This window comes from Microtus oregoni, unplaced genomic scaffold, assembly GCF_018167655.1.
Source record: "Microtus oregoni isolate MIOR12 unplaced genomic scaffold, Mior012 000052F_ref0000163, whole genome shotgun sequence".
In the NCBI taxonomy this organism is placed as follows: domain Eukaryota; kingdom Metazoa; phylum Chordata; class Mammalia; order Rodentia; family Cricetidae; genus Microtus; species Microtus oregoni.
In genome coordinates, this window is record NW_024543828.1 from 11,424,613 (window position 1) to 11,444,735 (window position 20,123).

General features: G+C 41.2%; 1 protein-coding gene across 1 annotated transcript in view; it reads left to right on the top strand.

Annotated features, from left to right (window-relative positions):
• LOC121437514 (rho guanine nucleotide exchange factor 6-like) overlaps window positions 1-20,123 on the top strand; it is a 117,892-nt gene that overhangs the window by 43,510 nt on the left and 54,259 nt on the right. Inside the window, exon 6 of the mRNA XM_041637382.1 lies at window positions 7,747-7,817. Coding sequence (XP_041493316.1) covers window positions 7,747-7,817 — 71 coding nt within the window. The remainder of the gene's footprint in view (window positions 1-7,746; window positions 7,818-20,123) is intronic.

Consider the following 20,123-nt stretch of genomic DNA (forward strand, 5'->3'; position numbering starts at 1 on the left):
CCTGGCATGGACTTTGGAAACCTCAAAGCTACCCCAAGTGGCGCACTTCCTCCAACAAAGTCATGCCTATTCCAACAAGGACACACTTTCTAGTTCTTCTAACCTTGTCAAAGATTTTCACTCCCTGTTGATCAAGTATTCAATTTTGAGCCTATGGGCAGACATTCTTATTCAAACCACCATATTCTCTTAAGCCTTAGTAACTATTCCCTCCCCTTACAGCTATCTTTCTACTCTCATGTCCTACATATATAATCTGTATTCTGTGTAGTTGGACTTTCTTGGTCCACTAGCCCCCTAAACAATGACACATACAACTTGTTATTAATTATGAAAGTTTTGCCTTTAGTTTAGGCTTGTTCTCAGTTAGCTCTTATAACCTGCTTCTACTACTCTACATGCTACCACGTCACTTTTTTTAAACCTCTCTTCTGTTTTGTGTGTCTGACTTCCTCCATGTCTCGCTGGCATCTCTTCTTCTCTCTTCCTGGAAGTCCCATCTATTCTCCCCTGCTTAGCTATTGGCCATTCCACCCTTTATTAAACCAATCAGAAGATACCTTAGGCGAGACACAACTTTACAGTATACAAAATGATAATCCCAAAACAATTCTGTGTATGACAAAACCTGTAATATTTGTCTTTCTAAGTTTAGTTTATTTTGCTTAACTTTATAATCTATAGTTCTATCCATTTTCCTGAAAATAACTATTTTATTATACTTTTTATTTTAAAGCTAGTCACACATAGGCCTAGTTAGCCTTGAATCCACTATGTAGGATGCGATGACCCAGAGCTTCTGATATTTCTGCCTGCATCTTTTAAGTACTGGGATTGCAGGCTGGTGTTGCCATACCTTGTTTATGTGATGCTGGGAATGGAACCCAGAACCTCATATATATTAGGCAAGCACTCTATCAACTTATCTATATTCCAAAGCCCCAGTTCGATTCTTCTTTACACCAGAAGAAAACTCTTCAATGTGAAGTTGAAGCAGAGGATCGTATGTGCTTTGGGGGATGGCTGGATTTCAGAGGAGTGGCGGGTCAGGATTCTGCCTTGTACCTGGCAATGGAGATAGTGAGAGAGAGTGGAGAGACAGAAAAGTGCATGGATGCAGATGTTGCTCAAGCAGAACCAAAGAGCGTGAGCATGAGGACAAGGAAAGAGACGAGGAGAATCCAAATCGAGAGGTTCAACCTGATGAAGAACTTCTTAAAAGAATGTGTTATCATCCATCTGTCTGCTCAACAAAGATTTGTTTCCCATGATTATCTTATTAATTCTTGTCCTGAACACTGGTGGGACAGAAAAGCATAAGAATGATTCTTATCTCATTGGCTTTCGGATTAGCGGGAGAAGATATCATTGCAATATAGTATGTTTAGTGATTTAGCTAACTACATAAAGTAATGGATACTAGTGATTAAGAGGGGTATATAACCCAACCATTTGGAGTAAAGGGGAAAACTACTCATGTTTGTATATATTTTTTATTATTTCCCTTCCCTTTTCTTCCCTTCTCTTCTCTTCCCTTTCCTTCCTTTTCCTTCTTTTCCCTTCTCTTCTTTTCTTTCCCCTTCCCTTTCTTCTTTCCTTTCATTTCTCTCCTTCCTTTCTTCCTCCTCTCTTCATCTCTTTTTTTGTCTCCTCTCCTTTCCCCTCTCCTCTCTATCCCTTCCTTTTATTCTCCCCTCTTTCTCCTCAAGTTCACTACATAAAGTTAGATGACCTTAAATTATTGCTCCTCCGGCCTCCACATCCAGTTGCAAGTGAAGTTAAAATTTTAGGAACGACACCCTTGGAAGAAAGATTAAAGTAGTTCGTTAGGCACATTGAATAGTTCCTGTTACAGTGATTTTTATAAAGAGAGTAAACCTGGCTCCTGAATCTCAGTGGTCTTCTGTCTTACTTTGGAATCTCCTCTTCTTCATGTGGTCAATTCTCTTTCTGTTTTACTTCCATATTGTTATCTAGCTAAGGAGGCTCTCCCCAGACGCCAAGTGAATAAGACCACCCAATCAGCTTCCAGAATTATGAGATAAGGAAACCTATCTTTTACAGGCACTTAGCTATAAATATTTTGCTATAGTGACAGATGATGGAGTGATAAATTGCTGGATTCCATTCAGAGAAAAGATAGAAGAAAGGTGTATATACGTATGTGTGTGTGTTGGGTGTTGGGAGGTGTTAGTACTGACAATGAGTGAGCTTTGGAGCAATATCAAAGTTTAGCCTGGTGTAAATGAAGGTATTAAGTATTTTGTTAGGAAAGTTAGATGAGCAATAAAGTTTTGTTGATTTGAAATCTTTTCTACCCAAACTTTCTAGTTCTACCAAATTTACCTAGAATGTCACCAGAGGACATGTTGTATTCATTGTATTCAATGATTGTGGATAGCTGCCTTTTTATAAATTTCTTTCCATGAATTCTTTGCTGATATGTAAGCTTAGGAAGCAAGACTAGTCTTCAGAGAGGGTGAAAATGACTTATAGATTGATTCAAAGATGAAATGAGCATTCCATAGACACATTTTAAATCCCAGTACTGAACAATCTCTTTAATCCTTCCATGAACTTGAATCAGGAGTGGAACTGAAGAACTTGGGAAATCTCTATCTTTCCTCCAATTGGGTCAAAGGTATAGACATATGGTCACTTGGACAGTCAGTAATTCTGACAAATTCACACACCTAGCCTGGGAGGTGAGACATTCAACCTAATACTCAGAGTATTTTTGTAATGTCATGTAATGACGAAGCAAGCCCAGGGACATATAACCCTCCCCCTGCAGAGGGTTGTGCCAGGGGAGTGCTATGCAGTTTCCATCTCTTGAGGCTGTCATTTACAAGAACACTTAGTGCTATGGTAAATTTGTCTTCGGGGAGTGGCATACTAAGTTCTAGATTCCACTGTAGGTCTGGGGCAGATATTACTGTGCTCAGAGGCACAGAGGCAGTGCTTTCCCCTGCTCTTCGAGAGAAGTGTAGCACAAAGAACAACCCACAAGATATTATAGAAAGGCAAGAAATTGAGTAGTTGAGTCTCCCTGTCTCTGTCTCTCTCTTATACACACAGAGAGACACAGAGGAGAGAGAGTGAGCTTTCAGCACGCCCTTGAGGTTAAAGATGTAGTAAGTCATCTTGATGATAAAAACATCTCACTGAGACGATTGAACTTCAACGTCAGTGACATCCAGAAGCCACAATTGGGGTGGAGAGATGGCTCATGGTTAAAAGTACTCACTGCTATTTCTGAGGACCTGGGTTCAATTTCCAGCACCCACTTGGAGGCTCACAGCTGTCTGTAAACTCTAGTTCCAGGGGCTCCAACACCTTGTACTGGCCTTTGCAGGAACCAGGCATGTACGTAGTTTGTGCACACATATGCAGGCAAAACACTCCTTCATATAAACTGAAAATAAATAAAAGATGTATGTGTAACCTGAGGTTTCTCTCCCGCCCACCAGTTCCTGAATAACCACTCGGAGATTTAATATTACTTATAAATGCTTGGGCGATGGTTCAGGCTTATTACTAGTTAGATCTTACATTTAAATTTACTCATATTTTCAAATCTATGCTTTGCCATGTGGTTCATGGCTTGTTACCCCATTTTTTACCTGGCTTGCTTCCTTGGCAGCTGGCTGGCTGGCGTCTCCCTGTCTCTGCCCTTCTATATCTCTTCTTGGATTTCCTGCCTGGCTCGATCCTTCCTTGCCATAGGCCAAAGCACTTTTATTTATTAACAAATTAGAGCAATACACATTCACAGCATGCAGAAAGACCATACCACAGTATTTCCCTCTTTCTGTCTAATCAAAAAGGAAGGTTTTTACTTTAACAGAGTAAAGTTACATAAAACAAAATAGTTAGCAAGCAAGAATCTGTTACAATATCCAGTATAATTGTATTTGGCAAAATTAAAGAAAATACTCAAACTAAAGCCATCAGGCTTGGTGGCAAACAACAAACATCTTTATTCTCTGATCCATCTCACTGGCCCTAAAAGCTAAGGTTTTTATAGAGATTCTTCATTCATTTTCTCCCAAGACAGTCACTGAGAGTTACACCTATACTCCTAACTGTTGTGCTTTCCTGTCGCTTTAAGGGACAAGCCACGCCCACTTTCATTACCTCTGACCTGCCCGCCGCCATCTTGGGCCCTTCCTTTTCTGCTTCCTTGACGTACATACTTTTTATTATAAGGAAGACCTGGGAATGTTATGGTTTTGGTCCCTTTAAGAGACAAGCCACACCCATTCCCCTCCCCATCCACTGAAGCAGGCTGATCTTCAGCTTCTGGCCTGAGCTTGCTCTCTTTTCCATCTTCCTCTCGGAGAGGCAGCTTTGCTTCTGCCTCTCTCCCCACTTCTCTCTTCCCCCCTTCTCTGTCTCTTTCTTCTCTTCTCTCTCTCCCTCTCTCTCTGTCCCCCCTTCACTCTTCCTCCTCCATAACCCCCTGAATAAACAATCTCACCCTGTATGTCGGTCGTGTCTATCCATGTCTCTGTCTTCTGCCCGCCCGCCATGTGTCTCCCTGCCTGGGACCAGCCATTCCTCAGGGACCAGCACCCGTCTCTGCCTGGGGCCCACTGCCTGCTGCCACATGGCCCACCACCACTGCTCTGGGACCAGCAGCTGTCTCTGCCTGGGACTGGATGCTCCCAGAGCCCGCTGCCTGCCGCCACATGGCCTGCTGCCACCATTTGGGACCTACAGCATTTCTGCTGCCTACTGCCACCCGGGATCTTGGAGCATTTTTTAAAAGAACAACACTAACACTCAGGATGCTGAAGATGGAGGTTGATCATGAGTTGTCAGTCAACTGGACTGCTGGCAAAACTTTATCTTAAAAAGAAGCATGGAGTCAGGCAGTGGTGGTGTGTGCCTTTAATCCCAGCACTTGGGAGGCAGAGGCAGGAGGATCTCTGTGAGTTCTGGGCTAGTCAGGTCTACAGAGTGAGTTCCAGGACACTCAGGGCAGCATAGAGAAACCCTGTCTAAAAACAAAAGCAAAATCACTCCCCCCCCAAATCATTGTGGAAGAAAGAAAGGGAAAAATCAAAAGAAAGAAATAAGACAAGATACATTCTCCTTTTCCATGCAAAAAATTTCATGCCAGGAAATATTGAAACAAGCATGATGTGAAACAAAGATTTTAAACCAATCTTATTTTCTCCAACTGATCCTGTTAAGGAGTCATTAAATTATTCGAGAAGATTAGGTGCATGGTTAATTGGATTTGTATTAAGGCAGATTAGGAAACTACTCTTCCTTATATATGAGACCCTGTCTCACAAATAAATAAAAATATTCCCTATTTTCTAGATTCTGGAGTAAAATCTTTTGTTTCATCCCCATTACTGATAAGTTATTTCTTAAAAATTTAATTAAATACTCCCCCTCTGTGTGTGTGTATGTGTGAGCAAATTAGAGGTCAAAGAAGAACTTTGGGAATTGGGAGTCAGTTCTCCTCTGCCACTGTGTGGGTCCAGGGGTCAAACTCAGTTTCTCAGCAAGGGCCTTTACCCACTGAGTCATCTATGGCCCCTGATATTGGTAGTGTGTTCTCTCTGTCTCACTCTTCCCTTCTTATTAGAGCTTTGATTATTTTATTAATTTTTTGAAAAATATGTAAAACTGTAACTCAATTTTCTCTCTAACAATTTCAGACATGTTTGTAATACATTGTTGCTTCTCCCATCCTTACCTTTGCTTACGTTTTCAAAGAACAAATTCTTTCTCTGTGGCGTTCAGTCATCCCAGTCATCAAGAAATCTCTAAAGCATCTACTTCCTTCATGTTTGATTCGCCTCCGTTCTTCTTTGCATAGTTAACATTGTGTTTCAATTGCATTATGCATTCCATCAGCCGTTCCTGCCCTTGGCTATGTCTTAGCAGGCACTCCATCACTGGAATGCACTTTTCTTGGCCTTGCTTCTGATTGGTGACAACATCTTGCTGGTGTCTTTTATCCACATACAAACCAGATTTAACCTTGCTTAGTTTCTGAGATCAAAGGAGATGGAACATGTTCCATGTGTTGTGTCTGTAGACCTTGCTTTTATACTTAAAAAGTGATCTTCATTTCTTCATTTTTTTTGTTATGTAGCTCAGTTGACCTTCAACTCCTTAGGCATCCTTAGCTATTCTAAAATTTATGACCGTCCTCCTGCCTCATCCTCTTTAGGACCAGGATTATAAGTTTGACTTACCACAGCAGGCTCAAAAATTTTATTTTTTATCAAGATTACTTTAAATAATAATTGAACAAAAAACTTAACTTGTAATCTTTATTTAAATCCTGCATCAGCTCCTGCCCAGTGCTATTGACCAAGCCCTTTAAAAGTAGTTTTGGCTCTGGGGATCCTATTGATTGGGGGCAGCGCCTCCTTAGGAAGTTCTGCCTCAGCTTTGATCTTGGTTTTTCCAGTTTCCTATCTGCATGACCTTAGGCAAAGGGCATTACATTCCTGGTTTCATGTCTTCTCTCCTTTGTAAAATAAGATGATCTCCATTAACAGAGTGCTGTAAAGATAAATAAAATGTCTTTAATGTTACTTAGTCCCAAATAAATATTAGGAATATTTTAATACAATAAAAGTTAAAATAAATATTATATGGGAAGTATTTATGAAACTGTATTGTGATAGAATTACAAGACTGTAGGAAAAGATGTGTGTGTATTCACACATACACATTCATAAAAAGAATGAAAATACATAATTGTTACTCAGAATGATGCTTAACTTTGGATAATGGAAAATCACCATGATTTATTTATGTTTTGGTATTTTTAATTTTTAGGGTTGTTCTGTAAAAAAGTCATAACTTGCAAAAATATTTTAAAAGAATATTAATGTGTGATGGCACACTCTTACTTGGCCATGTGCAGTCCTCCAAGCTTCAGAAAGGATGTATGATATAGGAAAAAAATGGAACACAAAGCAAAATGAAGAAAAGGAGACAATGCATGCTGGAAAGATACCATGCAATGATACTGCTAAGCATTTATAGCCAGATGTGGTGGTGCACACCTGTAATCTTCAGCACTTGGGTGGCTGAAACAGGAGTATCAGGAGTTCAAGGCTAGCTTGGGATACATGGCAAAACTCTATCTCATAAATAGAAATATGAGTGTTTTTCTGTTTTATTTTAAATAGAAGACTGTCCTAGGATAGCCCATGGTTGTGAGTTAATAGGTAAGATTAACTTTGTAGAAGGAAGGCAGCATTTTCTAATACAATATAATAATATTAAAACAATAAAGAAAACAGAGAAGCATTTTACAGACATTTTCAGCAAGTTGAAGATTATGATGATTTTATTGTTGGCACAGTAGGCACCCCCAAGAAAGGCACGGTTGGTATTATGTTCTTTTGTTTGTGTGATAATCTGCCAGTTACAAATACACTACAGTTTGCTTTGGTTTCACTTAACCTGTTTTGAATAAATTGAGTGAAGACTCTGACTTCCATAAATAAAGCCAAACTGAGAGGGATACTCTTGCCCTGGCTCAGCCATTAACTCTTTGGACTGCTCCTCCCTTGGGACTTGAGAAGTCTGAACAAGAAGGTTAAACTTTGACCTTCTGATGTTTAGTGATGCTTTCACTTACTTAAAAAGGTACATTTCCTTGATCTTTCCACTTGGAGTCTTTACAGTAGGTCAGCTGTCCTATGGTATCAAATGGCCACCATGGTGTTGTGTGGTATTAACATTATCTCAACATCTTTTCCGCAGAGAGACCTCTTTCCCCTAAAGCTGTCAAAGGATTTGACGCCGCTCCACTTACCAAGAATTACTACACTGTGGTGAGTGTTCGGAGGGCAAAATTGCTTTCACTCAACTTGGAGATATTTCACTTGTCAAACCACTGATAATTTTAAGGTGACACAAAAGGAATATGGGATAAGTTGCTTTGTAAGGTTCCCCGGCCATTTGCTTTGCAATGCTATTCATATACTTGCGGCAGTCTTACAGGTGGCTGGAGGTTTCACATCTACTGTACTGGGAAGCCAAACAGCTGACATGCTTCCGAACAAGGCCTACTGACCATGGTGGAAGAGAATATGGTTAATATGTAGGCACTATGCCGAAATCGAGTAACATAGCCTAACCGTGTAGTTACAAGAAGGAATGTCCCCAGGTTTCTAAGATGGAATGCGGTTTAAGTGATTGTGGTTTGTGATTTTACTTGAGAGTCAATCAACCCACAACAGCTGCTGGAGTCTTTTTAATTCTAGCTTGTGACGAAAGCCTGAAAGGAAGACTGCCTTTTGACACAGAAGGACGGATGAAACAGCTCTGACTTGAGCATAGCTATGTCAAACTGTATTAGCTATAAATAGGGTATGTGTAATACTCAAAATAAGCTCCGGTTTGAAGAAAGAAATTGCATCACTCTCCTTAATCTGTTCTCTGCTTTCCTTCATTTCCTTTCCAGACTTGGCCTAGTCACTAATGAAAAGGTCAAGTCGTCATTACCTCTAAGTTGCCTTGCCTGGTAGCCCTGTGGTCTCTCCCACCCACTACTGAAATACAGCTTCAGTTTTTACCCAGTGTTCTCCGTGCATGTGCACTGCATGCTCATTTGATTTTGTGCATGGATACAGAGTTTTTAATCATCTCTGTGCAGGTATATGAGTGTCATTGGCTTCCAGTGAAATACAGATGTTCCATACTGGTGATATGAACAGTCGGTGATATGAAAAATCAAGAAGGAACGTCACAGGTGCCGTGGGCAACAAATAGAAAAGAACTTTTTGTTAATGATTTCCTCTTGTTTCTAGTTATAAAGGCATGATTCAGCAAAGCTAGTCTCTCAGCTCCCTTCAGTCCCCATCAGTTCTTTCGAATGACCTTCTATTGCCTTCATTTTTAAGGAAAGGATGGAGGCAAATGGCAGTTGAAATTGTGTCGTGGCTTCTCTCAGTGAATCTGCAGCATCCCAGCATTCCACTGTGCCTTTCACTATCTTCTGCCTGCAACAGTTCAGAATGTTGATGGGATAAGTTGAGATAGCTCAGTGGTACAGTGTTGTCTAGTATGCACTGCATGGACTGCAGCTTGCATAACCTATCCACTATTGAAAGGCATATATATTGTTTCTAGCTTTAGTTGTTATAAACAAGTCTGCAGGCAGTACCTTAGTCTAGAATTTGATAAGGATCTACATGATAGATTCCTGGAATTTTTGGGCTCGAAAGATATATATGCTTTTAAATTTCTGATATATCAAATCTCAAATTTAGTAAAGAAAAGAGAAGGTCTTGGGTGTTGACCAAGGTTTCTGTCCTGACTGGTCCTGCAGCCGTTCAGTCCCAAAGAAACACACAGAGGCCTACATTAATTATAAACTGATTGGTCTATTGGCTCACTCTTTTATTAACTCATAACTTATATTAGCCCCTAATTTTTGACTGTGGTAGCCACATGGCTTGGTACCTTGCATCAGTGAGTCATTCTTACCTTGCTTCCTCTGTGTCTGGCTTCCTCTGTGACAGCTGCAGACTGAGTCTTTTCTCTTCCCAGAATTCTCCTCTTCTGGTCACCCCACCTATACTTCCTGCCTGGCTACTGGCCAATCAGCATTTTATTAAAATAATACAACTGACAAATCTTTACAAAGTACAAGACCATTGTCCCACAGCACTTGGGCAACTCATACTGGCCTAAAAGGAAAACATGTAGAGCTTTTGTGTTAGTATTACATAAATAATTTTTATTATTTATTTATTTTGTTGGTTTTTTAAGTTGTAGCTCCTGCAGCTCAGATTAGCCTTAACCTTGCTATATAGTCAAGGATAAACTTGAATGTCTAATCCTCCTGCCTCTGATTTGCATGCCCAGTTTGTTTGCTTCTTTTGGGGATAGTCTCACCTTGTTGGCCAAGCTGGCCTGAAACTCAGCACATAACCCAAACTGTCCTTAGATGTATAATCTTCTAGCTTCTGCTTTCCAAGTGAAAGGATTACAGGAGTATATTACTATGTCTGGCTTATTATTGTTTTATTACTGAGTACAGATAAATTGTATGTATTACAGCTAGATATGGTTATAAAGAGATTCTTGTTGGTTAGTTATTTTTTCATTCAAAATAATTTGGAGTTGAGTATTTAGGAAAAAAAATTGTGGCAATGAATTCAAAGTATGTTATCTGATTATCCTCTATGGATATCTTAGACAAATAAAAAAATACTACCCCGTTCAGAAAACTAGAAAATCATTATTCCACATGAAAGATGTCCCCATCTAATCTTACATCAACTCTCCCCTCTCAGCACTGTTAATACAATTAATACATATTCTTTACTAAATGTAGTGTCTCAGTTTTATGCTATTAAAAATAAATCATATAAATAACAATGAAACGATATAGAAAAAAGTATAAAGAAAAAATAAGTAGCACTAATTTAAAATGATCTCTATTCATATCTAACTTTTCTGAGAAGTATATGTGTATAGATACACATATATCCATATATGTATATGGGTACATATTTTAACATAAAGATAAGATCTATGTATTCTTCATTATTCTCCTTCGTGGAAACTTTTCTTTTTTTAAATATTTATTTATTTACTTATTATGTATACAATATTCTGTCTGCGTGTATGCCTGCAGGCCAGAAGAGGGCACCACACTTCATTACAGATGGTTGTGAGCCACCATGTGGTTGGCGGAACTTTAACTCAGGACCTTTGGAAGAGCAGGCAATGCTCTTAACTGCTGAGCCATCTCTCCAGCCCAAAAGTTTTCTATATACACATTCCAGCTATATTTATCTCTCACTCAAACTTAAGGTCGTTCATACAGTGAGTCCTCACTAATACAAACTCCCTTTACCTTGGTGCTGTGTGTTAGTCACATTCTCCAGAGAAATGGGAAGGAGAGAGAAGGAAGGGAAAGGTGAAAAGAGAGAGATACTCAACACACAAGAGAAAGAGTGAGCAAAGGATCTTAGTTTTACTTCGTTTTAGTTTTGTGTTTTGAGACAGGATATCACTCTGTAACCCTGTCTGGCCTGAAACTTGATCATGCTGGCCTCCTGAGTGCTGGGATTACAGACATGCAGAACCTCACCTGACTTGGTTTTCTAACAAGTGTTTGTTTATTGCCTTTCATTGCCCATTATAAGGTTGTGTTGTAAGTGAGAAGGGGATAAAACGTAAAGAACAGGAGTAGGAAAGGACTGGATGCATCTTAAATGTTAGGCTTTAAGTCATGTGGCTTTTGCTTTTGACACCCACCGTCCCCTTGGGAGTATAGGACAAATATGGCAGCCTCAGCTGAGAATGATGCAGAACTGGAAAGCACCAGAAGATGGCAATTCAAAACGTGGCCAAGAATCTTTTGTAGCAAAAGCAGGTGGGAAGTTTGTTCAAACTAAAGGTATTGGGGGGCCCAAAGTGACTTGCTACATAAATCTCTGCTCATGAATACGGGCATGTAGTGTTTTAATCAACTCTCTGACCTCTTCTTCATTTTTCCCCTTCAACACAAAGGTGGATTGGGTGATGGTTGGAACTAAAATTTGAGGATCACTGAGGAAAGGTTGAAGGGAGGAGGTAGGGTTCAAGGCAGGTCTTTGAAGAGGGTCAGAACGCAGCTCTACGCAAAGATCTGAAAGGGAATGCAGGCGTGGCATTTGTATGAGACAATGTTCCCATGCAACAGGGGCATGCCTGCCACTCGTCATGAGGGACCCACATTATGGTTCTTCCCCCACTGAACTGTCCCTCAGAAGATGGAACTCTTTATTTCCTGCAATTACTGCAAGTAGCACACGGTGTGAAAATACTCTTGGCAAAATACATGGCAAAAGCGACTCAGGGCAGGGTCTTTAGTCTCACAGTTGGAGGATGTGGTCCATCATGGAGGCGGCTCATGTTCCACTCAATCAGGAACCGGAGAGAGATGATTGGCGCTATTCTGCCCTTTCTCCTTTCTGATTCAGTCAGGGACTCCACCTTCTGGAATGTATCACCTGCATTCAGGGCACGTATTCCCTCAGCTAAGCCTCTCTGGAAATACCACAGATATGCCAGGAAGAATGACTCCCAGGTGTTTTTAAATTCAGTCAAATTAATAGTGATGATTAATAATTACGATAGTTAAATGACATGGTTTGCAGGACTGGCATGCGCTAAGACAGGCGAGACAATGGCTGTAACATGGCAAACCAAAAATCCAATGACAGCTTTTGTGACCCTTGCTGTGGCCTTCCACTGGCTACCTCATTTTTCCTCACTGATCTCTCTACCCACTCACACCCTGAATTTTCTCGTCCATTTGGGAGCTTACCACCCCTTTCCAAATTTGTGTGTGTGTATGTGTGCGCGTGCCTGCGTGCGTGTTTGTGTGGCATGTTTGTGTGTGTTTATGATGTGTGTGTGGGCATATGTGGAGGTAAGAAGGTAATTTTGTGGAGTCAGTTCTCCCCTTCTACTTTCTTCTTTAAGACTGTCGTGCGTGCATATAATGTGTTCTGATTTACCTCTCAATCCCTTCTCTCCAATTCCTCCCTATCTGCCCTCCCAACTTTTGTGTGGTCTTTTATAAACACACCGAGTTCACGTACTGCTACTTGGATTCACATGGACATAGGACAATCTCCTGGAGCATGAGTAACCTCTCAGGACCCACAACGCTGAAAAAAAAAAGGACTTCATTTCTTTCAACACCTGCCTCGAGCGCTGGAATTAAAGAGGAACCCCGCCATGCCCAGCCTCACCCACTTCTTATTCCACAGGATAAGACTTGACACAGGTCTCCATGGAGTCTCTTCTCCATATTTCTCACTAGTTTTTACCCTCTTTCTTCCTGTCTTACGCCTCCACTAATCTTTTCCACCTGAAAGCTGGAGGTTGCGGAAGTGATGGGATTATATGAGCTGGTAAGTCTATGGCGTGGTGTGTGCCGAATGAGGTTGCTGGTGTATTGGAAGCCAGTGACTTGGGGGTGTGAGATCAGTCGGTGCTCTTGCAGGTAGGTAGACAGTTTTACTGGCATAAAGTCAGATATGACATGAATGCAGAAACATAATGTCCTTTTTGCTCTCAAAAGATATTTCCAGCATGCTATCATTTTTTTACAAACATCAGAATTACCACAGACTTCTACAATGTAGTTTTGCTTTGATGTAAGGTTTTCTGAGGTCACTATAGCCTTCCTTCATAGAATATACTTCAATTATCAGGCATTGTTTAGATATTTAGCTTCTTAAAATAATTTCTTCGTACTTTCTGTTATTTTTGTTTTTAAAAGAAGGTATGGCTGTGTCTCAAGATGGCCCAAAATTTACCATATAGTCTAGGATGACAATGAACTTGTGACCCTTCCAGTACTGGAATTGCAGGTGCCACCACACCTGGCAATTTCCTCATACTTACATGGCTGTTTCCTCTTAGTTTCAAAGCTGTATTTACTCCAAAGCCTTTGCAGCAAGTGTAGGGCATTTATTTTATGGGAAAATAATAGTCTAGGGTAGAGATACAAGATTGCCACTTCTTTTTCCATGGCTTCATTCCATGTGTTCTGTGCTGAAGTCAGGGAAAAGTTAGTTCAGCAAATGGAGGCTCAATGTCCTCATGGAGACGGTAGCAGGGAGGCACAGGCAGTGTTTTAACAAACATAGCCTGTCTTGGGAAGTTTGAAGGGATTTCATCCTAATCCAATTGTATTGCTCTCAAACTGGTTGGTCTGCCAGGCCTCTGCCTTCTGACTCACCACTGAGGCCTTCTGTTAGGGAACACATAGCCTTCTCTGTCTGTGTCCCTCCTTGTCCTTTCATATTAGACACCCTGTGCCCCGAGAAAGAACCAGCCTCCATTCATGGGCTGCTCCCTGGAGCTGGAAGACAGCGAGAAATGCCTGAGTGAGTTTGGGAAAGGCTCTCAAGCATCCTGGGGGAGCAACTCGGCCATTGAAACCGCTGCAAGGGCAGTTCTGTGTCGCGGAGTGCCCATCTCACATGCTTTGAGAGAAGATAATGTGATGAGAAAAATGTATTTTCCCTTTGGTGTGTGTGTGTGTGCACATGTGTGTTCATGTGTATCTGTGCTTGTATATGTTCAGGTGCACATGTATGTATGTGCATGTGTGTGAATGCCAGGAATCAACCTTGGGTGCTGTTCCTTAGGAGCCCTGCACCTTGTGTTTTTGGTTGGTTTGTTTGTTTTGAGGTAGAGTCTCTTACTATGACCTGGCGATCAGCATCCAGGCTAGGCTAGCTGGCCAGTGACCCACAGGGCAACACCTTCCAACCCCTCCCCAGCACTGGGGTTACAAGCAGGAGCTACCACCTCTGACTTTGTGTGTAGATCCGGTGAACCAGACTCAGTTCCTCAGGCTTGCATGACAGGCATTTTACTGACTCAGGTCTTTTCCTAGCCTCGACAAAGCTTTTGTCACTTTGGTTTTGTGAGCTCAGCATCCTGCCACCTCTAGAACTTGCAGTTGTATGAGTTTCCTTTCAGGGGTGCAGAGGAGTATGGCCGGGGGCGGGGAGGTGCTGTGGTGGACTCCTTCCTCCAGCAGGCTCCTTTTTCTTTTTCTTTATTTCACCAGGCATTGGGATTCAGGCTATGTGACTTAGGCAGTCCTTGAAGGGAGGACGAGGCTGTGAGATGGTTCATTATCAGACGTGTTCTTTGTAGAAAAAAAATGCACAAAAAGATGATTAGGCGTTTCATTCCTTATTGAATTTGAGAGGGAAGGCATGATGCCACAGTTTGAGTTTTTAGTTCCAATACAGCCTCTATACACAACCACAGAAACACTTTCAAAAGAAGTGCTCTTTTATTTTTGAAAATTTTTTATATATTTTTATTTTATGTGTATCAGTGTTTTCCGTTTATGTATGTGTGCGCGCACATGTGTGCCTGCAGAGGCTAAAGAGGGCATCACATCCTCTAGAATTGAAGTTGTAGATAGTTGTGAGCTGCCTTATGAGTGCTCGGAACCAAATCTTGGTCCTCTGTAAGAGCAGCAAGTGCTATTAACCGCAAAACAATTTCTCCCAGTCCTTAGGTATATTCTTTTAATAAAGCAATAATCAGGAGTCTTGCCTCCTCCTCAATAGTTAATAAAATATAATACTCATAAATTCTAGGGCATGCATCGCTATTTCTATGAATACAAAAGAAACACCAGGGCTGGGCATGAGTATAAATGATTACCGTCACAGCTCGGCAGAGAGATATGACAGACAAACTTGAGTTTCAAAAATCACACAACATGCCAGGAAGACTTGAGCTCACAGGACTCAGAGCAGTTTTTATAAGAGAAGCCTGTGTTTTGACTAGTTTAGGGTGTGTATGTGTGTGTGTTTCCAACTAGGATGTGTGGTGGATGGGAGCATCATGCCACTGTGTGCATGTGGAAGTAAGAGAACAACATTGTGGAAGATGAGTCTGTGTTTTCTCTTTCCACCTTCACATGGGTTCTAACTCTCTAGGATTATATGGCGAGTGCTTTCACTTGCTGAGCTGTTTTTTGACCTTTTAAAACATGTGTTTTATTTATTTATTTATTTAAGATTTCTGTCTCTTCCCCGCCACCGCCTCCCATTTCCCTCCCCCTCCCCCAATTAAGTCCCCCCCCTCAGCCCGAAAAGCAATCAGGGTTCCCTGTGGGAAGTCCAAGGAACCCCCACCTCCATCCAGGTCTAGTAAGCTGAGCATCCAAACTGCCTAGGCTCCCACAAAGCCAGTGCGTGCAGTAGGATCAGAAACCCATTGCCATTGTTTTTGAGTTCTCAGTAGTCCTCATTGTCCACTATGTTCAGAGAGTCCGGTTTTATCCCAGGCTTTTCCAGACCCAGGCCAGCTGGCCTTGGTGAGTTCCCAGTAGAACATCCCCATTGTCTCAGTGTGTGGGTGCACCCCTCGCGGTCCTGAGTTCCTTGCTCGTGCTCTCTCTCCTTCTGCATGTGTTTGTTTTTATTTTGAGACAATGTCTAATGTAGCTGGAGTTCACCCCTGAATTTGGTATGTAGCTGAAGCTGTTCTAGAACTCCTGATCCTCCTGCCATCATCCACTCCCCAATTTCTGGGATTAAAGGTGTACATGCCTGACTTTATTTTCAATTTTTAAGCCTCTATTTTTTTACAAAATGACTGTATTCATTTAGTAGTGTGCAAAGGTTCCCTTTTTTCCCCAATCAATGTCTTTAGCCTTTTGTGGATCTGGTTCTCAAGCACGCCAGACAAGTGTGCTCTACCGCTGACTTAAGTCTCCAGACCATTCTTTTGTCTTTTCAGCAATAACCAAACTAACAGGTATGAGATCAAAGCCCTTTAATTTGTGTTTCCTTCATGATAGGTGGCACTGAATATTATATACTTACTGGTGACTTAGTGTTTTATTTTGAAAAGTGTATATTCAGATTTCCTTTTGCTCATTTTAAAAATATAGGGTGGGCTGAGTGGTGGTGGCGGCACATGCCTTTAACACCAGCACTCAGGAAGCAGAGGCAGGTGGATCTCTGAGTTCAAGACCAGCCTGATCTACAGAGTGAGTTTCAGGACAGCCAGAGCTGTTACACAAAGAAACCAAAATACTGATAAAAGTATAGGACTGTTGACAGGGGTTTCTGTTCTGCCTGGTCCTGCAGCCTTTAAGTCCCAAAGAATCACACAGAGGTCTACATTAATTATAAACTTATTGGCCCATTAGTTCAGGCTTCTTACTAACTCTTATAACTTATATTAGCCCATAATTCTTGTCTTTGTTAGCCATGTGACTTGGTACCTTCTTTGGCTAGGCAATCACATCTTGCTTGCTCTGTATCTGGCTTCCTCTGTGTCTGGGTGGGTGAAAACTGCAGACTGAATCTTCCCTCTTCTCAAAATTCCTGTTGCCCCGCCTATATTTCCGGCCTGGCTACTGGCCCATTAGTGTTTATTTAAATTGAAAGTGACAGGGTACAGACCATTGTCCCATAGCATAGGGTGGTTTTCTTGGTTTTGTTTTGTTTTTTTTGGTTTGCTATTGAGTTCTTTGCATTCCTTATATATTTTGGATATTAATTCCTTTGTAGGTAATAGTTTGAAAAGATTTTCTTTCATTTTGTAGCTTGTGTCTTCATTCTGTTCATTGTTTCTTGTGTGTGTGTTGAATGTGTGTGTACATGCTCATATGTGTACATGTATGTGTATGCATGTACATGTGGAGACAAAGAGTCAGTATTGTGTGCTTTACTCTTTGATTTTATTTATTTTTGTTCAGACAGGGTCTCACTTTGTAGCTGGCCTGGGACTCAATACACAAAATTCACAGGATATGCCTCCTGGGTGCTGGAAATAAAAGTGTGTGCTATCATGCCTGGCTTTCTACCTTACCACCTTAGTTTTTAGATAAAAATGAACCTGGAGATCAACCTATTCAGTTAAACTGACTAGACAGCAGGCCCTAGGGTCACCACTTCCTTCTTCTTGCATGCAAGCATTTTACCCACTAAAGCCATGTCTCCACCTCTTATTTCTTTTGCTGTATTGGTCTATTTTTTGCGTTTGTTTCTTGTGCTTTTAGTGTCATGTCCAAAAGAAGTTATCACCTAGATCAATGCAATGGAGATTTTCCTCTGTTCTTTTTTAGTAGGTTTGTAGTTTTGAGTTTTGCCTATAGGTATTTAATCCAGCTTGCGGATATTTGTGTATGGTGTGAAATAAAGGTCCATTTTGATTCTTCTGCATGTGTGTATCCAGTGTTTCTAACAGCATTTATTGAGTAAGCTGTCCTTTCCCCATTGTGTGTTCTTTGTCACTAATGCATTGGCTGTAAAACGCATAAATGTGGATTAGGTTTTTTATTGCATTTTATTTACTTATTCTATGTGTGTATGTGTGTACACATACATATGCACCACAGTGCACACGTGGAGGTCGGAGGACAACTTATAGGAATCAGTTCCTTTCTTCCACCATGTGGGTCCTGGAATCAAACACAGGCCATCAACTTTGGCAGCAAGCACCATAACCAGCTGCGCCATCTTGCTGGTCCCCTTGTTACCGTTAACTATTTGTTGCCCTTGTTTTATGTTCTATTTTTCCTACATTTTCCTGTTTTATGTTGTTTTAATTGAGTATTTTATATGATCACATTTCTCTCTTTGACATACCAATTATATATATAAATGTGTGTGTGTTTTAAATATCTCTTATTGTTTATTTACTTTGTTTTATGTGCACTGGTGTGAAGGTGTCAGATCCCCTGGAACTGGATCTTCAGACAGTTGTGAGCTGCCATGTGGGTTCTGGGAACTGAACCCGGGTCCTCTGGAAGAGCAGTCAGTGCTCTTAACCGCTGAGCCATCTCTCCAGCCCCAATGTGTGTGTTTTTTCATTTGTTTTATGAGATAGAGTTTTGGCTGGACGCATTATGTAGAACAAAGTGGCCTTGAACTCATGCCTCAACAACCAAAGTGCTAAATTACAGGTGTGTGCCACTCCACCTGGCTTCTGTTATATTAAAAAATGTTTTTATAGTTGCTTTACAGTTTCCAATATAAATTCAAATCAAATCCAAGTTTATTTTCTATTTTGTAGTTGATTTATGAGAGTGTTATGCAGTACAAGTGCTTGTACAGGTATGCAAGCATGTACTCGCATGTGTGTGTGCATGTGCGTGTACATGTGTGTGTGCATGTGTGTGTGTGTGTGTGTGTGTGCATGCGTGTGTGTGTGTATACAGAGACCAGAAGAGCTGTCATATGTTCTGTTCTATCGCTGGTTTTCTTAATCCCTTGGGACAGGGTTTCTCACTGAACCTGGAGCTAGGCTGGTGGCCAACAAACCTCAGTGATCCTCCTGTCTTTACCCCCACACAGTGTTGGCATTAGCAAGTGACCATGCCTGGCTTTTTATGTGAGTGCCTGCATCTGATCAAGTCCTCATGCTTATGCAGTGAGTGCTCTTACCCACTGAGTCACCTCTTCAGTCTTCTCTTGTTTGTCTTCTTCCTCCTCTTCTTCTTTTTGGTTGCTTTTTGTTTTGTTTTGCTTTTTTTGTTGTTTTGGTTTTTGAGATAAAACATGATGGTTAATTTTCATTGTTAACATGACTGGATTTAGACTCACCTAGGAGAGATTTCTGGGTATGTCTGTGAGGATGTTTCTAAGAGGATTAACCAAGGAGAGAAGGCCCACTCAGAATGTTGATGATATGTCATCATGATCTGGGGTCCTGAACTGGATACAAAGGGGGAAAAGGAAGCAGCCAGAATACCAGCATTACCTGTTCACTGCTTCTTGGTCTGCTGAGATGTGAGGATGAAGTAGTCTCAGCTCTACCTTCCTGCTGCTAAGGAGCTACCTGCTCTCAATGATGGGCTCTACACCCTCAAACTGTGCGCCAAAACAAGACCTCTTTTCACCTGCTTCATGCCGGCTATCTGGTCACAGTGACCATGAGAAAAGTAACAAATACACAGGGTCACACGTAGCCTAGGCTGGCCTTGAACTCATTATGTAGTCAATGCTACTGTAGCATGAAAAATAAAAATCCAGAGATAGATATTGGGTTTCAACCCAAAAACCAGAAAAGCAAAACAGCCAAGCCACTAGAGAAGTCTTGCCTCTACCAAGGCTGGGCAACTGCAAACTAAGCAACCTAAATAGACTAAGCAGCCTAGGCAGCCTAGGCAGCCTAGGCAGACTAAGCAAACTAAGCAGCCAGAGCCTCTCTCTCCTCCCATTTTATATTCCCTCTAGTGCTGGGATTAAAGGTGTGTGACTCCCTGATAATGGCATTAAAGGTGTCAGCTACCACCACCTGGATTTGTTTCAACATTGATCTTGTGTAGCCCCAGGTGACCTCGAACTCACAGAGATCCATCTGCCTCTGTCTCTCAAATCCTGGGATTAAAGGTGTGCACCACCATTGCCTGACTTCAGTGGTTTAGCTTTGTCCTTCTGATTTTAGGCAAGCTTTATCTATTAAAATATAACTGAAATATCACTATAGGCTGCCCTTGAACTCCTGATCAGCCTGCCATTTCTGAAGTGCTAGAATTGCAGGCATGTATCACCACACTGGGCTTCCCAGTTCATTTTCAAACAACAGTACACAAAGAAATATTCAATATTCACAGTTAGTAAAAGTATCTTATATTAATT